The following is a 14521-nucleotide window of genomic DNA, read 5'->3' as shown; positions in this document are numbered from 1 at the left end:
ATGTGCTAAATTATTCAGATCCACTACTAAAGAAATTACAAGAAGGCATGTATAATTTTGCACAAGAATATCGTTATCTACTTTGCTGTGTTTAGGGATCCATATAGAACAAGGTTCAGGTATTGAGTGTGAAATCAGAAGATGTTCGATCTATGGTGTTGAGGTGATGGTCATTATGTTTGTTCAACTCTTAACCTGCTGATCTTGTAGTTGATCAGAAAGAAGCTGTGTTTACTTGTGTCCGCAGATCCTGAGTTGGACTCTGATATGGATCTACATACAGTCCTCATTGACTGTTATCTATGGAACTATGCTAAAGACCATAGAGAAGTTATGAAATCTTACCCTATACACAAGACATACACAATATTTTACTAATGTTATAGTTAGTAAAATGTTTTGGTAAATGCTGTAGCTGTAGTGGTTTGTGCAAAAAGTTTTACACCTTTAAATATCTTTCCTCTGCTCCCTTTCCAATTGTGCATGCTCCTCCCTCTTTCTGTGTATAGCTGTATTTTTTTGTTGTTGCACAAACCAGTACTGGTACTCAATATTGAATGAAGTGATATGTACCTCTCGTCTGAAATGTTGCATGATCTCTGCTACCATTTCCCGTAATTCAGCAAGTTGAGTTGAAGTTTCATCTTCACCTCCTTTCAAGCTCCGTGCTTGAAATAATGGAAACAAGTTGATTTTCTTATTTGCTATCTAGAAAATATCATTATATTAGATATTGCTACATGAAAACTTACCTGGTGGTAAGCATAACGTTCAATGGCATTGTGATCACTGACATCAATCCTCTCCAGGTACAGATAAAAGTGCCGGGATATAATTCCACATAGAATGCTCATGTTTCACGTGATGATCAAAACCCTATAATTATTCACTGTTTCTATCGGGTAGTTTCAGAATTTTGTATGTACCTCTGATCTTCTCTCAAATTCAGAGCTATCTATGATGCAGATAAAGCAGTTTCCTTTCCTATCTTTCTCTATACGCCACAATAGATTGAATGCTGATACCATATCATGGTATAGTGTTAAAGTACATTACCCCTTCATCTCTCAGTTCAGAGAATGTATCCACAACGATACCAAACACAATGTTCAGACCAATGGTGGTCACTATGATGAAGAAGGTTAGATCAAAGAAAACAACTCTGAAAGCAGTCTCATTAAACTTTGTTGGCAAATCAACAGTCTAAAATAGACATGCACTCTTAATCGTTAACTTTCATTGTTATTTTGTGATACTTACCAGTCCTAAGGTGTCCAGTAAACCATACTCCAACACACTGATAAAACATTGAATGAGTGAATGACAGAATCTGACATTATCACCAGGTTCTTCAGGATCTGGTTTATGAAATTCATTAACCAAATATGCAAAGGTACCCACATTGTAAATATACATCACTATCAGACCAAGAGCAGCAACCCACAGCAGTGATGTGCCTGTATATTTATAACTGGTAAAATTACTGTAAATATGATATAATCTTCACCATTCTTAGTAACAGATTTCAACACTTGTTGTAGAATGTCATCAATCATAATGTGTAGTAGACAAATACAATAGAAGTATCCATAAATGGTAATGACAATGCTGAGCATGCCACAAATACCTATAAAAATAAATGGTACCCCTTTCATTGGTGTAATTGCCCACATACACTGGAAGACAACATTATTATACAATTCTTACTATGTGATAAAGTGATTAGAGTCCGAAGAATGGCTCATCAGAGTATGTAGGAGTTCTTTCATTTTGTAATCTGAATTTCATGTACACAAGTAGCTATGCATTGCACAGGTTTTATTACTACTTACATATACTTGTAGAAAGCACTTGGCAGTACAAAGTTTGATCCATTAATAAGAAAATAAGACATGACCATTGCTATACTCATCAGTAAGTGGATGCCACCACCAATATAGAGGGCATAGTCAAAGAACCAATGGTTGTTTCGTTCAAGAGGAACAGTTGGGTCAACTGTCATGCACAAAGCACTGTCACAATCACCAGGTGAAAAGGAACTGTTTTGAATATCAACTCCATATCAAGAAACACTGCGGCAATATCTGTTGAGTGTGTCGTTATTCTGGTCTTTGTCACTGTAAGTTCTAAAAAAGTGTTGTTGATTAGTTACCACATTAACGGTTGACTGACAATTTTATGTCAACATCACTCCAAGCAATTATCAACAGTATATTCATTATCAGTGTCCAGAGTATGAGTAAGCAATTCCTCCATCTCCTGTAATGGCATGTACTATATTATTAATAATGGCTTTTTTACTTACAGTTTGTATACAAACATGTTGGTGTACCAGTGGCTACGGAGATGGGTCTAATACACAGTATTGTTACTGGTTATGGGTAAAATAAGTCAGTATGTTACCAGATGAATGATTTCTTTCCGTACTGATATCATCCATTCTAGAAAATCTCGGAGCTTGTTTTCAGGAGAATCACGGCTAACCTGATACTTAACCTTTTCAATGATTTCTTCTGGCAACTCATCCTGTGTAAAATAAGTTACACTATTGGCTCTACTGTGGCTAAGACAGTATGTTTAGCTCACTTTTGAATTAAATCTAAAGTGAACTTTTGCTAGAGTTTTCTGATTGTCGTCATTCTCATATAGTAATTCAATGCTCTTTGTGTACTTCTGACAGTAATCCCAAGCATCTTTAAGATCTGTATCACATTGAGCCTCAATTGAATCTTTTGAGCCACTTGACTAAGGTTCTGTTATTACAGCATGTAACAATAAACACATGATAGTGAGCACTCACCAATGTCACTCATTGAGATTCCTTCAAAGTCAGCAAAATGTATTAACACGTGGTAAACCATGAAAGCTGCTCTTTCAGCATCATCGTCTTTATCTTATTTTTTCTGCAAATAAAAAAATGCTACATATCATCAATCGCATACGCTAAGTAGTTATACCATTGTTTGATCTTGAATGAGCTTTAGAAGTAAACCAGAGTCACTGTAGGGTTCAGTGACTCATGTCATGTGATAAGGTAGTAGTTTCACACGTGACAGCTTAAGGCTGTGGACACAAAGTAATATAATATGTAATATTATTATAGTTACTTTATTTTATGGGTAATATGTAACTGTAACTAAATATTTCAGTTGCAAGTAACATGTATGTAATATGTAACTAGTTACATTTAAAAAGTAACTTGCCCAACATTGCAAATAGATGTATAGTTAAACTCACCAATTGTCTTTCAGTGGCACTAAATCCCTTCAACACGAAAACACAACCTTCAGGCGATGAGACAACAGCCTTAAGAGTCTCGCCGGCAAAGATTACAGTCTATTCTGGTGCGTTTATTTATTAGTAATATAAATTTAAAGGCGTTTATTTACAACACTCAACAGGGCATAATTACGTTCCCCTCTATTGTCTCTGTATGTACTTGCCATATCTCTACTATTCTCATTTAATTTCACAAGAGCTCGTACTATTATTATTATATTATTGTTGTTGTTTACTGAGCAGTCAGCCCTACTGGTGTGCTCAGGAATCACATAAACAAATACATTAGGTACAATAATATGATTGGAGTCTAGCTGTAAATAGATCAGTATCTGCAATTTCAATTATATCAGTTGGTAGTATGTTCCAGTCGTTTATTGTTCTTGAGAAATAGCTGTTTTGGTATGCCGTGGTGGATGAAGTAGGTAAAATCATAGATAATATATACCTTACCCGGGATTGGAAACCGGACACACTTCAATACAAAAATCGCGAGCCGTCAGCATTGTAATAATTAACACTTTCGCTTTGATATGTAAGGTTTCACCTCGCCGACAGAAGAAAGGAAAGAACGGGTAGATAAGCTACTAGTTGTGAACATGAAGAGGATTTACCGTGGTGGTAAGAACAATACTGTTGTATTACTTGCATACAATCGTCAAAATTTTGAACAAATAGCGTTTGACGGGTGGGGACTATTCTACGGAACGGAACGGAACGGAATGATGGACTAAACCACGGAACGGAACGCTTTCTAAAATTGAAGCTTGCAACTTACCATTGCTGAAACTTCCCTTATAAGTTAGCAGTGGCATCTCCAGTGGGTGATTAAACATAAGATAAAAAGAATTAACGGATCGATTGTGGGTTTTTGTTGGTTGTCATTAGTAACGAAGTATTATTGTGGGATGAGCTGTATCAGTGATGTTCATCCATACGGAAGGGAACTTTATGTGAGCTGTTTTTCTTATTTAGACTTTAGAAAACAGTCTGGGCCGGTCTTTCAAGTCATAAGTCAGTGTATAAATAAAGCAAGCAGGAAGATACTGGTAACAGGAAAGAGCCAGCTGAATTAAAACTTGAAGAATTTTGTGCAGTGTGTGAGGAGCAAATATTTTGGCAGACCGCAAGGAGGGTATATTCTGCAAACATCACTGAAGTGTATGCATGGAGTTATTTATATATTAACAGCTGGTGCAGTGGACTAATGCCGTATTCAATAGTGAGCTGATTTTATCTGTTGCACAATTCAAGGATGTGTCTGACTGCTAGCCTTGAATCAGGCTAAATACCAAAACTCCAAGATCAGCCAAATCTCTATTATAAGCCGCATGTGAAACCATGCCTGTAGCCACCAGGCAAACGTGATTTGGACCAGGATGTGTGTGTAATTTCAATGTATCTAGTCAGACCTGAAATGAAATACTCACATTAATTACATACCACCTAAGAATCCTAGGATTTCTTAAGTGTAACATTTCACATGCTTCACTTCAAACAAAACAGGTTAAATTTGTTCGTCTATTTTCAAGTGATTCCCAGTCCAGCTGGTCCATGAAATTACAATGGGATCACATGTATTTGTTACAGTGCGGGCTGTCCTGTGTTGGATCTACTCTAGAGTTGAGATTTCAAGGTAGACTCACTGCCAATGTACTGACACTAGTACTGTTGTAGCATGTTTAAGTGGAGGACAAATGAAATAGTAATGCTAGATTATTTATGTATTTTTCATAATGAAATTGATATCCCATTTTGATTTGTACTTCCACTTTGCAACATATTCAAGAACAAGAAGCTACCACACTTAATCTCCAACCACTGTCATTAATTAACCAAGATCTCACTAGTCTGTAATTCACCCTACTGTAGTGATTTTATTGATTCATCTGTATGTTTTCTTCAATTTCCTTTGAAGTTGTACCAAGAGTTCATAATAAGGTGGAGTGTCTAACTTGAACGCATTCACCAAACACCCTGCTTAAAGTAACACCTCAGCCTTATTTCATAACAAAGGCTTTACCTTCTTCAGCAACACTAATCAACAGTTTTCTATCCCCCAGTAAAGGTGTTGATTTGATGAAAGGTGAACTTTACGCAGGGTGTTTGTACAGGCCATACTGAGAGTTAGACACTCTCTCCCATACAAATCAGTATTACGAACTCTTGGTAAACAAAGATAAGTTTCTCTCCCATCTTATTCTAGGATTTCTATTGACAAGGAAAATTCAATTATTTGTATACAGGCTCAAAATTGAGAAAATATAAAGAAACTGAATTAATATTATACAGTCAGTTTGCTTTTGGATATTTAATGTCTCCAACCACAACAAAAATTCGATGAATCCATGCATCTCATCACTGGTCGTCTGAACATTCTGAAAGTGATACCTCACTCAATCAACCATATAATCTGTTTATTAGACTGAATAAAGTCATGATTACCTAAACAATCAATTAATGTTTTATAATTATCCTATTCCATTTTGAATTCCTGGAGGTTCCACTGATAAAATGCAATTTCAGCAATGATAGCAGTAGGCATTCCAGACTGATCTTAAAATTTTGTAAAACAGGCTTTTTATATGCTCAATAGATAGAGTATTGATTGCTGATCTCAGAAATATATAGTTTGTTGGGTTGGAATTAGCTACTTTGGCATGCACAGTGCTTAAAAACTGAAAAAAGGTACATTTTTTCTCCAGGGCTCCCCATACATTTTACAGGGGGAAATGGCACAATTGAATCAGGAAGCCATCTAGCAATCTGGACCATCTTGAAACTGCAGTTGCTTCTAGCTGCAAGTTTGTACATGTAATGAGAGTAACTTCAGGTCTTATTGGATCTCAGCGATCTTTGTATGCTTTGTGGTGAGCAAATATGTTTCACCTACTGCACACTTCTCAATACAATGGTGTATGCCCATAGGCAAGTGGCTATCTCAAGTTGGTAAAAACATCAAGTTAACAACTTATAAAGGTAAACAACTAAAGTGGAGGTGCCACAATGATGCAACAATACCTAAGGTGGAGTTGTGGTTTCAATTATGGCATTGTTATGCCGACTTTGAAGTGGTTTATACTTTTGAGTTGATGACACAACCATCAAAAAATTGCTCTGGAGCTGAAAATCGCTAACCCGAGCGAAGTAACTACGCACTTTAAAGTAAGCACCAGTGACTACCTTCCACCCGACCGTACGTTTTTTAAAGTTTTAAAGTATTCTACATACATTACAAGGCTTGAAAAGATTACAAAACAACACAAAACTTACTTATATGTAACGCGCACGATAAAACTAAGATTTTCATGATGATCAGCGTGTGGACAAACCCCACAGCGATTTTCACCCTCATTGGAGCTCGGACGACGGAGCAATCCCAAGTTAAACACGAGTTGTCATTTTGTGCCAGGGTTCTATTGGGGAATATACGGAGAATTGTTTTATTAAAAAATCTCGGATACTGGAATGCCTAATAGCAGCTAGCCAAGCTGCAAGTTGATTCAGAAAGCATTCCATTCTGTAAAATAGACCCCATCCAGAATTCAACTCAGTACTCAGGCTGAGATATCTGACAATAGTCCACTACTCTGTTAATGAATCATTGATGTTCACACAATATAGCCTCCTTGAGGTATCTGAATGTTTGCTCCTCACACACTGCACAAAATTCCTTTAGATTCTGCTTAGACTGAGTTGATTCAGCTTGTCACCATACTTGTTTCCTTTGTAGTGTAGCTATACACATACTGATTTATGCCGATTAGAAAGGCTGGGCCTCAGACTGTACATTCTAAAGTCAAGTAAGTAAAAATAACTCACATACTAGTAAAAACAAGTCATGCATTAGTTCCCTACTTGATATATCCGAAGATGAACACACTGAGTCAGCTATTCCCACAATTAGTACTTCGTTACTAATGACAACCAACAAGAACCCACAATCGATCCTTAAATTCGTTTTATCTTTCTTGGGGTAACGTTTGATTACCTGCTGGAAGTGCCACTGATAACTTGTACAGCAATGGTAAGCTGCAAGCTTCAATCTGAGAAAGCATTCCGTTCCGCAGTTTAGTCCATCATTCCGTTCCGTTCCGTTCCGTTCCGTTCCGTTCCGTAGAATAGTCCCCACCCGTTTGACGCGGTTTATGCAAAAAATGGCTTTTTAGTCGTACCCTCGACTTTTGGGGTTCGTAGAGCAGTGTGGGAGCGATATATTTCGATGTAAACTACACTGTTTGAAAGCTGAGACATTAGCGGACAAAATCATGCAACTTAAAACCCTTAGTTTTACCGTTTATGCCATCAAATTGCAGCGCAACTGCGAAACAAGCGATTTTGAGGTATTAAGTTTCGAAGTGTATATTTAGCCGGTACCGGTTTGCAAACACTAACGGCTATTGTGCCGGCACTAGTAGGTTGCCCCGAGCATTCAACTTTAGGGCACGCGTCTAGTAGGTTGCCCCGAGCATTCAACTTTAGGGCACGCGTCTAGTAGGTTGCCCCGAGCATTCAACTTTAGGGGATGCGAAAAGTAGTTCCTTAGCGTTAGGGGTAGGCTAGGGTTCAGCTTAGGCTAGGGTTCAGCTTTGGTTTCTTCTTCACTCTTGTTATATATAGAAGTCACTTCAGTCGGATGTTTATAACGTAGAAACTAAATAACATGACTAGCTGCAGCACCAGTGGTATAATCGTTACAAACGTTGCTTATGAGTATGGATGCCCGGGTTCGAACCCTCGCTTAGACAACTTTTTTTTTTCGCTTTCTTAGGTTTTTTGTACAAGTTTTTTTTTAATGCACGTAACATTCTAAGTATTATACCCTCCACTGCCGGCAAAATAGCCGGCAAAACAGTGTAACCGGTACCGGCTCTATATAACCTGCCATTAAGTTTTGAGGCCTACAGGTCATTTTCTAAAGGCTACTAACTTTCTTTCTTAAGTATTTCCTGTAATTCATATCTAATCCAAAACAGCCAAGCTGTAAAAAAAGAGTGCGGCCCTGAGAAAGGCTATGGTGAAAAAAGATGTGAAATCCAAGGTGGCGGCCAAGAAATGGCTGTGATGGTAGGTTAATGGTAAAAATTGTAATAACGACAATTCAAGTGAATTTTGTGCCAAGACCAAACGGCACCAAATTCACTGAATTGCTGTTATTAAAATTTTTACCATTAACCTACCATCACAGCCATTTCTTGGCCGCCACCTTGGATTTCACATCTTTTTTCACCATAGCCTTTCTCAGGGCCGCACTCTTTTTTTACAGCTTGGCTGTTTTGGATTAGATTTCACTTCTTTTTGCATTTGTATACCCCAAAGCCGACCTATGGCTGGCTTTAGGGCTTTTTAACCTGTCATTTTTTTCTTTACTACAGGAAGAAGAAAAGATGAAGCAGGGTGATTTCTTTGTAGCTGACCTCTCTGCAAGGTGATCCTTCTAGCTGATCCCTCTACCAGATAACTTGTTTGTAGCTGAACTCTCTACAGGGTGATTTGTTTGTAGCTGAACTCTCTACAAGGTAACTTCTTCTAGCTGATCTTTCTACAGGGTGATTTGTTTGTAGCTGAATTCTCTACAGGGCGATTTGTTTGCAGCTAAACTGCTGAACTCTCTACAATGTAACTTCTTCTAGCTAAACTCTCTACGGGTGGCTTGTTTCTAGCTGATCTCTCTACAGGGTGACTTGTTTGTAGCTTAACTCTCTACAAGGTAACTTCTTCTAGCTGATCTTTCTACAGGGTGATTTGTTTGTAGCTGAATTCTCTACAGGGTGATTTGTTTGCAGCTAAACTGCTGAACTCTCTACAATGTAACTTCTTCTAGCTAAACTCTCTACGGGTGGCTTGTTTCTAGCTGATCTCTCTACAGGGTGACTTGTTTGTAGCTGAACTCTCTACAAGGTAACTTCTTCTAGCTGACCTTTCTACAGGGTGATTTGTTTGTAGCTGAATTCTCTACAAGGTGATTTGTTTGCAGCTAAACTGCTGAACTCTCTACAATGTAACTTCTTCTAGCTAAACTCTCTACGGGTGGCTTGTTTCTAGCTGATCTCTCTACAGGGTGACTTGTTTGTAGCTGAACTCTCTACAAGGTAACTTCTTCTAGCTGATCTTTCTACAGGGTGATTTGTTTGTAGCTGAATTCTCTACAGGGTGATTTGTTTGCAGCTAAACTGCTGAACTCTCTATAATGTAACTTCTTCTAGCTAAACTCTCTACGGGTGGCTTGTTTCTAGCTAATCTCTCTACAGGGTGACTTGTTTGTAGCTGAACTCTCTACAAGGTGATTTGTTTGTAGCTGAACTCTCTACAAGGTAACTTCTTCTAGCTAATCTTTCTACAGGGTGATTTGTTTGTAGCTGAATTCTCTACAGGGCGATTTGTTTGCAGCTAAACTCTCTACATGGTAGTTTCTTTGTAGCTGAACTCTCTACAATGTAACTTCTTCTAGCTGAACTCTCTAAAGGATGACTTGTTTCTAACTGATCTCTCTACAGGGTGACTTGTTTGTAGCTGAACTCTCTACAGGGTGATTTGTTTGTAGCTGAACTCTCTACAAGGTAACTTCTTCTAGCTGATCTTTCTACAGGGTGATTTGTTTGTAGCTGAATTCTATACAGGGCAATTTGTTTGCAGCTGAACTCTCTACATGGTAGTTTCTTTGTAGCCGAACTCTCTACAGTGTAACTTATTCTAGCTGAACTATCTACGGGTGGCTTGTTTCTAGTTGATCTCTCTACAGGGTGACTTGTTTCTAGCTGAACTCTCTACAGGGTGATTTGTTTGTAGCTGAACTCTCTACAAGGTAACTTCTTCTAGCTGATCTTTTTACAGGGTGATTTGTTTGTAGCTGAATTCTCTACAGGGCGATTTGTTTGCAGCTGAACTCTTTACATGGTAGTTTCTTTGTAGCTGAACTCTCTACAATGTAACTTCTTCTAGCTGAACTCTCTACATGGTGACTTGTTTGAAGCTGAACTCTCTACAGAGTGATTTGTTTGTAGCTGAACTCTCTACAAGGTAACTTCTTCTAGCTGATCTTTCTACAGGGTGATTTGTTTGTAGCTGAATTCTCTACAGGGCGATTTGTTTGCAGCTGAACTCTCTACAAGGTAGCTTCTTTGTAGCTGAACTCTCTACAATGTAACTTCTTCTAGCTGAACTCTCTACGGGTGGCTTGTTTCTAGCTGAACTCTCTACAGGGTGACTTGTTTCTATCTGAACTCTCTACAAGGTGATTTGTTTGTAGCTGAACCCTCTACAAGGTAACTTCTTCTAGCTGACCTTTCTACAGGGTGATTTGTTTGTAGCTGAATTCTCTACATGGTAGTTTCTTTGTAGCTGAACTCTCTACAATGTAACTTCTTCTAGCTGAACTCTCTACAGGATGACTTGTTTCTAGCTGATCTCTCTACAGGGTGACTTGTTTGTAGCTGAACTGTCTACAGGGTGATTTGTTTGTAGCTGAACTCTCTACAAGGTAACTTCTTCTAGCTGAACTCTCTACAGGATGACTTGTTTCTAGCTGATCTCTCTACAGGGTGACTTGTTTGTAGCTGAACTCTCTACAGGGTGATTTGTTTGTAGCTGAACTCTCTACAAGGTAACTTCTTCTAGCTGAACTCTCTACAGGGTGACTTGTTTCTAGCTGAACTCTCTACAGGGTGATTTGTTTGTAGCTGAACTCTCTACAAGGTAACTTCTTCTAGCTGACCTTTCTACAGGGTGATTTGTTTGTAGCTGAACTCTCTACAAGGTAACTTCTTCTAGCGGATCTTTCTACAGGGTGATTTGTTTGTAGCTGAACTCTCTACAGGGCGATTTATTTGCAGCTGAACTCTCTACAAGGTAGCTTCTTTGTAGCTGAACTCTCTACAATGTAACTTCTTCTAGCTGAACTCTCTACATGGTGACTTGTTTGAAGCTGAACTCTCTACAGGGTGATTTGTTTGTAGCTGAACTCTCTACAAGGTAACTTCTTCTAGCTGACCTTTCTACAGGGTGATTTGTTTGTAGCTGAATTCTCTACAGGGCGATTTGTTTGCAGCTGAACTCTCTACAAGGTAGCTTCTTTGTAGCTGAACTCTCTACAATGTAACTTCTTCTAGCTGAACTCTCTACGGGTGGCTTGTTTCTAGCTGATCTCTCTACAGGGTGACTTGTTTCTAGCTGAACTCTCTACAGGGTGATTTGTTTGTAGCTGAACTCTCTACAAGGTAACTTCTTCTAGCTGACCTTTCTACAGGGTGATTTGTTTGTAGCTGAACTCTCTACAAGGTAACTTCTTCTAGCGGATCTTTCTACAGGGTGATTTGTTTGTAGCTGAACTCTCTACAGGGCGATTTATTTGCAGCTGAACTCTCTACATGGTAGTTTCTTTGTAGCTGAACTCTGTACAACGTAACTTCTTCTAGCTGAACTCTCTACAGGATGACTTGTTTCTAGCTGATCTCTCTACAGGGTGACTTGTTTGTAACTGAACTTTCTACAGGGTGATTTGTTTGTAGCTGAACTCTCTACAAGGTAACTTCTTCTAGCTGATCTTTCTACAGGGTGACTTGTTTGTAGCTGAACTCTCTACAGGGTGATTTGTTTGCAGCTGAACTCTCTACAAGGTAACTTCTTCTAGCTGAACTCTCTACATGGTGACTTGTTTGTAGCTGAACTCTCTACAATGTAACTTCTTCTAGCTGAACTCTCTATGGGTGGCTTGTTTCTAGCTGATCTCTCTACAGGGTGACTTGTTTCTAGCTGAACTCTCTACAGGGTGATTTGTTTGTAGCTGAACTCTCTACAAGGTAACTTCTTCTAGCTGACCTTTCTACAGGGTGATTTGTTTGTAGCTGAACTCTCTACAGGGCGATTTATTTGCAGCTGAACTCTCTACATGGTAGTTTCTTTGTAGCTGAACTCTGTACAACGTAACTTCTTCTAGCTGAACTCTCTACAGGATGACTTGTTTCTAGCTGATCTCTCTACAGGGTGACTTGTTTGTAACTGAACTTTCTACAGGGTGATTTGTTTGTAGCTGAACTCTCTACAAGGTAACTTCTTCTAGCTGATCTTTCTACAGGGTGATTTGTTTGTAGTTGAATTCTCTACAGGTGATTTGTTTGCAGCTGAACTCTTTTACATGGTGGTTTCTTTGTAGCTGAACTCTCTACAAAGTGACTTCTTCTAGCTGATCTATCTACAGGATGACTTGTTTCTAACTGAACTCTCTACAGTGTGATCTGTTAATAGCGGAACTTTCTACTGGGTGATTTGTTTGCAGCTAAACTCTTTGCATGATTGTTTCTTTGTAACTGAACTCTCTACAAGGTGACTTCTTCTAGCTGATCTCTCTACAGGATGACTTGTTTCTAACTGAACTCTCTACAGTGTGATCTGTTCATAGCGGAACTTTTTACTGGGTGATTTGTTTGTAGCTAAACTCTTTGCATGATTGTTTCTTTGTAACTGAACTCTCTACAAGGTAACTTCTTCTAGCTGATCTCTCTACAGGGCAATTTGTTTGTAGCTGAATTCTCTACAGGGTGATTTATTTGAGCTGAACTCTCTACATGATGGCTTATTTGTAGCTGAACTCTCTATTAGGTACCTTCTTCTAGCTGATTTGACTACAGGGTGACTTGTTTGTAGCTGAATTCCCCACAGAATAACTTACAATGTAATATAACTGAGTAAATTATAAATGCAGCTGAATGCTTTATTAGGGTGACTGTTCTATTAGAGTATCTCGATCTCGCATTTGCTGCACCTAGTTGCCTTTCGAATCATAACTCAGTGATTTGTAATCCGATTCTTCTGTACTACTGCAAGGACTTTCTATGGTGATTATTCCAGCTACATACTGATTTTCAGCTCGTTGCTCTAAGCGGTTTGCCTGGTAGATACGAAAACTAATAGTTTTTTATTCATAAAAATCGATCGCGTAATTTTGACACAGGTTGGGTTTCGTGTCATATCTCCATGGTCTTTATCCCGATTCCTTTCAAACCACAAAAAGGCACTCCTACGATGGTTGCTCCATCTACATATCAATTTTCAACTGATTCCTCCAAGGCGTTTACCCTGTAGGCGTGACAGACCTTCGACCTTATTTTACGCAAATAATCGGTCATAACTCCGTGAATGTTCATCGGATTCCTACCAAAGTTGGTACGGAGATCCGCCTTAATGAGCCCTTTAAGTGTGCCAAATTTCAGCCAAATCCGAGCACGCATTCGTGTTTTATGGCGAATTTTGCGAAGTGTGCGAAATGAAGAAGATGAAGAAGAAGAAGAAGAAGAAGAAAACGAAGAAATTAAAACGAAATTTTGTTCGCTCGTATCTCGGAAATGGCTGGAGCGATTTTCTTCAAATTTGGTATGTAGACTACCCTAGCTGGGCGGCACGTCTCCAGCAAATTTGGTTCCAATCGGATAAGGGATCACAGAGCTACATAGGTGTGAAAATTGCGTTTTCTTTCTTCCTGTTAATATACTCACGGTGTGGCGCGCCGGCTTCTTGGGCCGCACGACACACTATCGTGTGTCTTGATGTGTACAAACAAAATAGGATAGTTTTAAGGCTGCTGACTTGTACTGATGTAGGCGAAATCCTTGAATCTTCAAGTGAATGCAAGTATTTCCTTTTCAGAACTGTTGCTTTATTATTATGCATATAGCTATAGTTTGCACTGGATTTTTTTACAGATGAATGATAGGAGAGGTCACAGAAAGCTTAGACTTCATAGTAACAAACACTGGCAGCCTAAACCTAAGAGGCTACCAGTTTCAATTCCTTTGAGAGATGTGTCAGTGCTGAAGGTGTCTCTGCCACTGTCATTTCAAGTGTCTCTGCCTTTGTGCTCATTTGTTGATGCACCAGTCAGGTCTTTGGATATTTTGCACAGTGGACTGAAACAGTGTAATGGCATTCCTTCAGGTATAGTGACACAGTGTGTGCAGATGCTTAGCTAAATCGTTCCTTTTACAGGGTGGATTGATACAATCCAAAATGCAGAATTGAGAATATTCCAACTGGGTTATTTTGAGTCTGGCACTGAGGTTTTAAGATCGTTAGCCATTAAGGAAGACTTCTCATGGATTGTGAATTATAAAAGAGAAACTCTGAAGCCCTCATCTGCTCTTTTGAAAGACATTTCGACATCTCTTAATTCAGGTATTGGTTGGATTGCTGTACGATATTAAACATGCAATGGAAATTTTATGTTTCCTGTAGTTTCACATGTATCAAA

General features: G+C 38.8%; 1 protein-coding gene across 5 annotated transcripts; it reads right to left on the bottom strand.

Annotated features, from left to right (window-relative positions):
* Nucleotides 1–326: 326 nt before the first annotated feature.
* Nucleotides 327–7405, bottom strand: LOC136245379 (inositol 1,4,5-trisphosphate receptor type 3-like). Of its 5 annotated transcripts, none has more exons than XM_066036886.1 (15): nt 2958–7405; nt 2801–2903; nt 2587–2753; nt 2404–2526; nt 2306–2352; nt 2173–2259; nt 1833–2126; nt 1708–1777; nt 1508–1627; nt 1261–1457; nt 1057–1203; nt 927–994; nt 753–876; nt 574–708; nt 327–509 (listed from the first exon to the last, which is right to left on the bottom strand). In XM_066036886.1, exons 9-12 carry the CDS (start codon nt 1614–1616, stop codon nt 956–958), a joined length of 492 nt encoding a protein of 163 aa, XP_065892958.1. In that variant the 5' UTR covers nt 1617–1627; nt 1708–1777; nt 1833–2126; nt 2173–2259; nt 2306–2352; nt 2404–2526; nt 2587–2753; nt 2801–2903; nt 2958–7405; the 3' UTR covers nt 327–509; nt 574–708; nt 753–876; nt 927–955. The 5 variants fall into 5 exon arrangements, 4 of the variants coding, with proteins under 4 accessions (XP_065892958.1, XP_065892957.1, XP_065892959.1 ...); XM_066036885.1 differs by having other exon boundaries at nt 327–708; nt 2958–3063; nt 3238–7405; XM_066036887.1 differs by having other exon boundaries at nt 327–708; nt 2958–7072; nt 7138–7405.
* Nucleotides 7406–14521: the final 7116 nt, after the last annotated feature.

The sequence above is a fragment of the Dysidea avara genome, chromosome 15, assembly GCF_963678975.1.
Source record: "Dysidea avara chromosome 15, odDysAvar1.4, whole genome shotgun sequence".
NCBI classification, from domain to species: Eukaryota; Metazoa; Porifera; class Demospongiae; order Dictyoceratida; family Dysideidae; genus Dysidea; species Dysidea avara.
The sequence above is the reverse complement of the archived record's forward strand: the minus strand, read 5'-3'. Positions and strand labels throughout refer to the sequence as shown.

Excerpts from the sequence above, each read along its gene's own strand:
- LOC136245379 (XM_066036884.1), bottom strand. The coding sequence starts at position 1,616 with ATGCTCAGCATTGTCATTACCATTTATGGATACTTCTATTGTATTTGT. Across the intron at positions 1,204-1,260 it reads TACTGGACACCTTAGGACTG|ACTGTTGATTTGCCAACAAA; the intron begins GTAAGTATCACA and ends TGTCTATTTTAG. Across the intron at positions 995-1,056 it reads CTGAACTGAGAGATGAAGGG|AGAAAGATAGGAAAGGAAAC; the intron begins GTAATGTACTTT and ends TGTGGCGTATAG.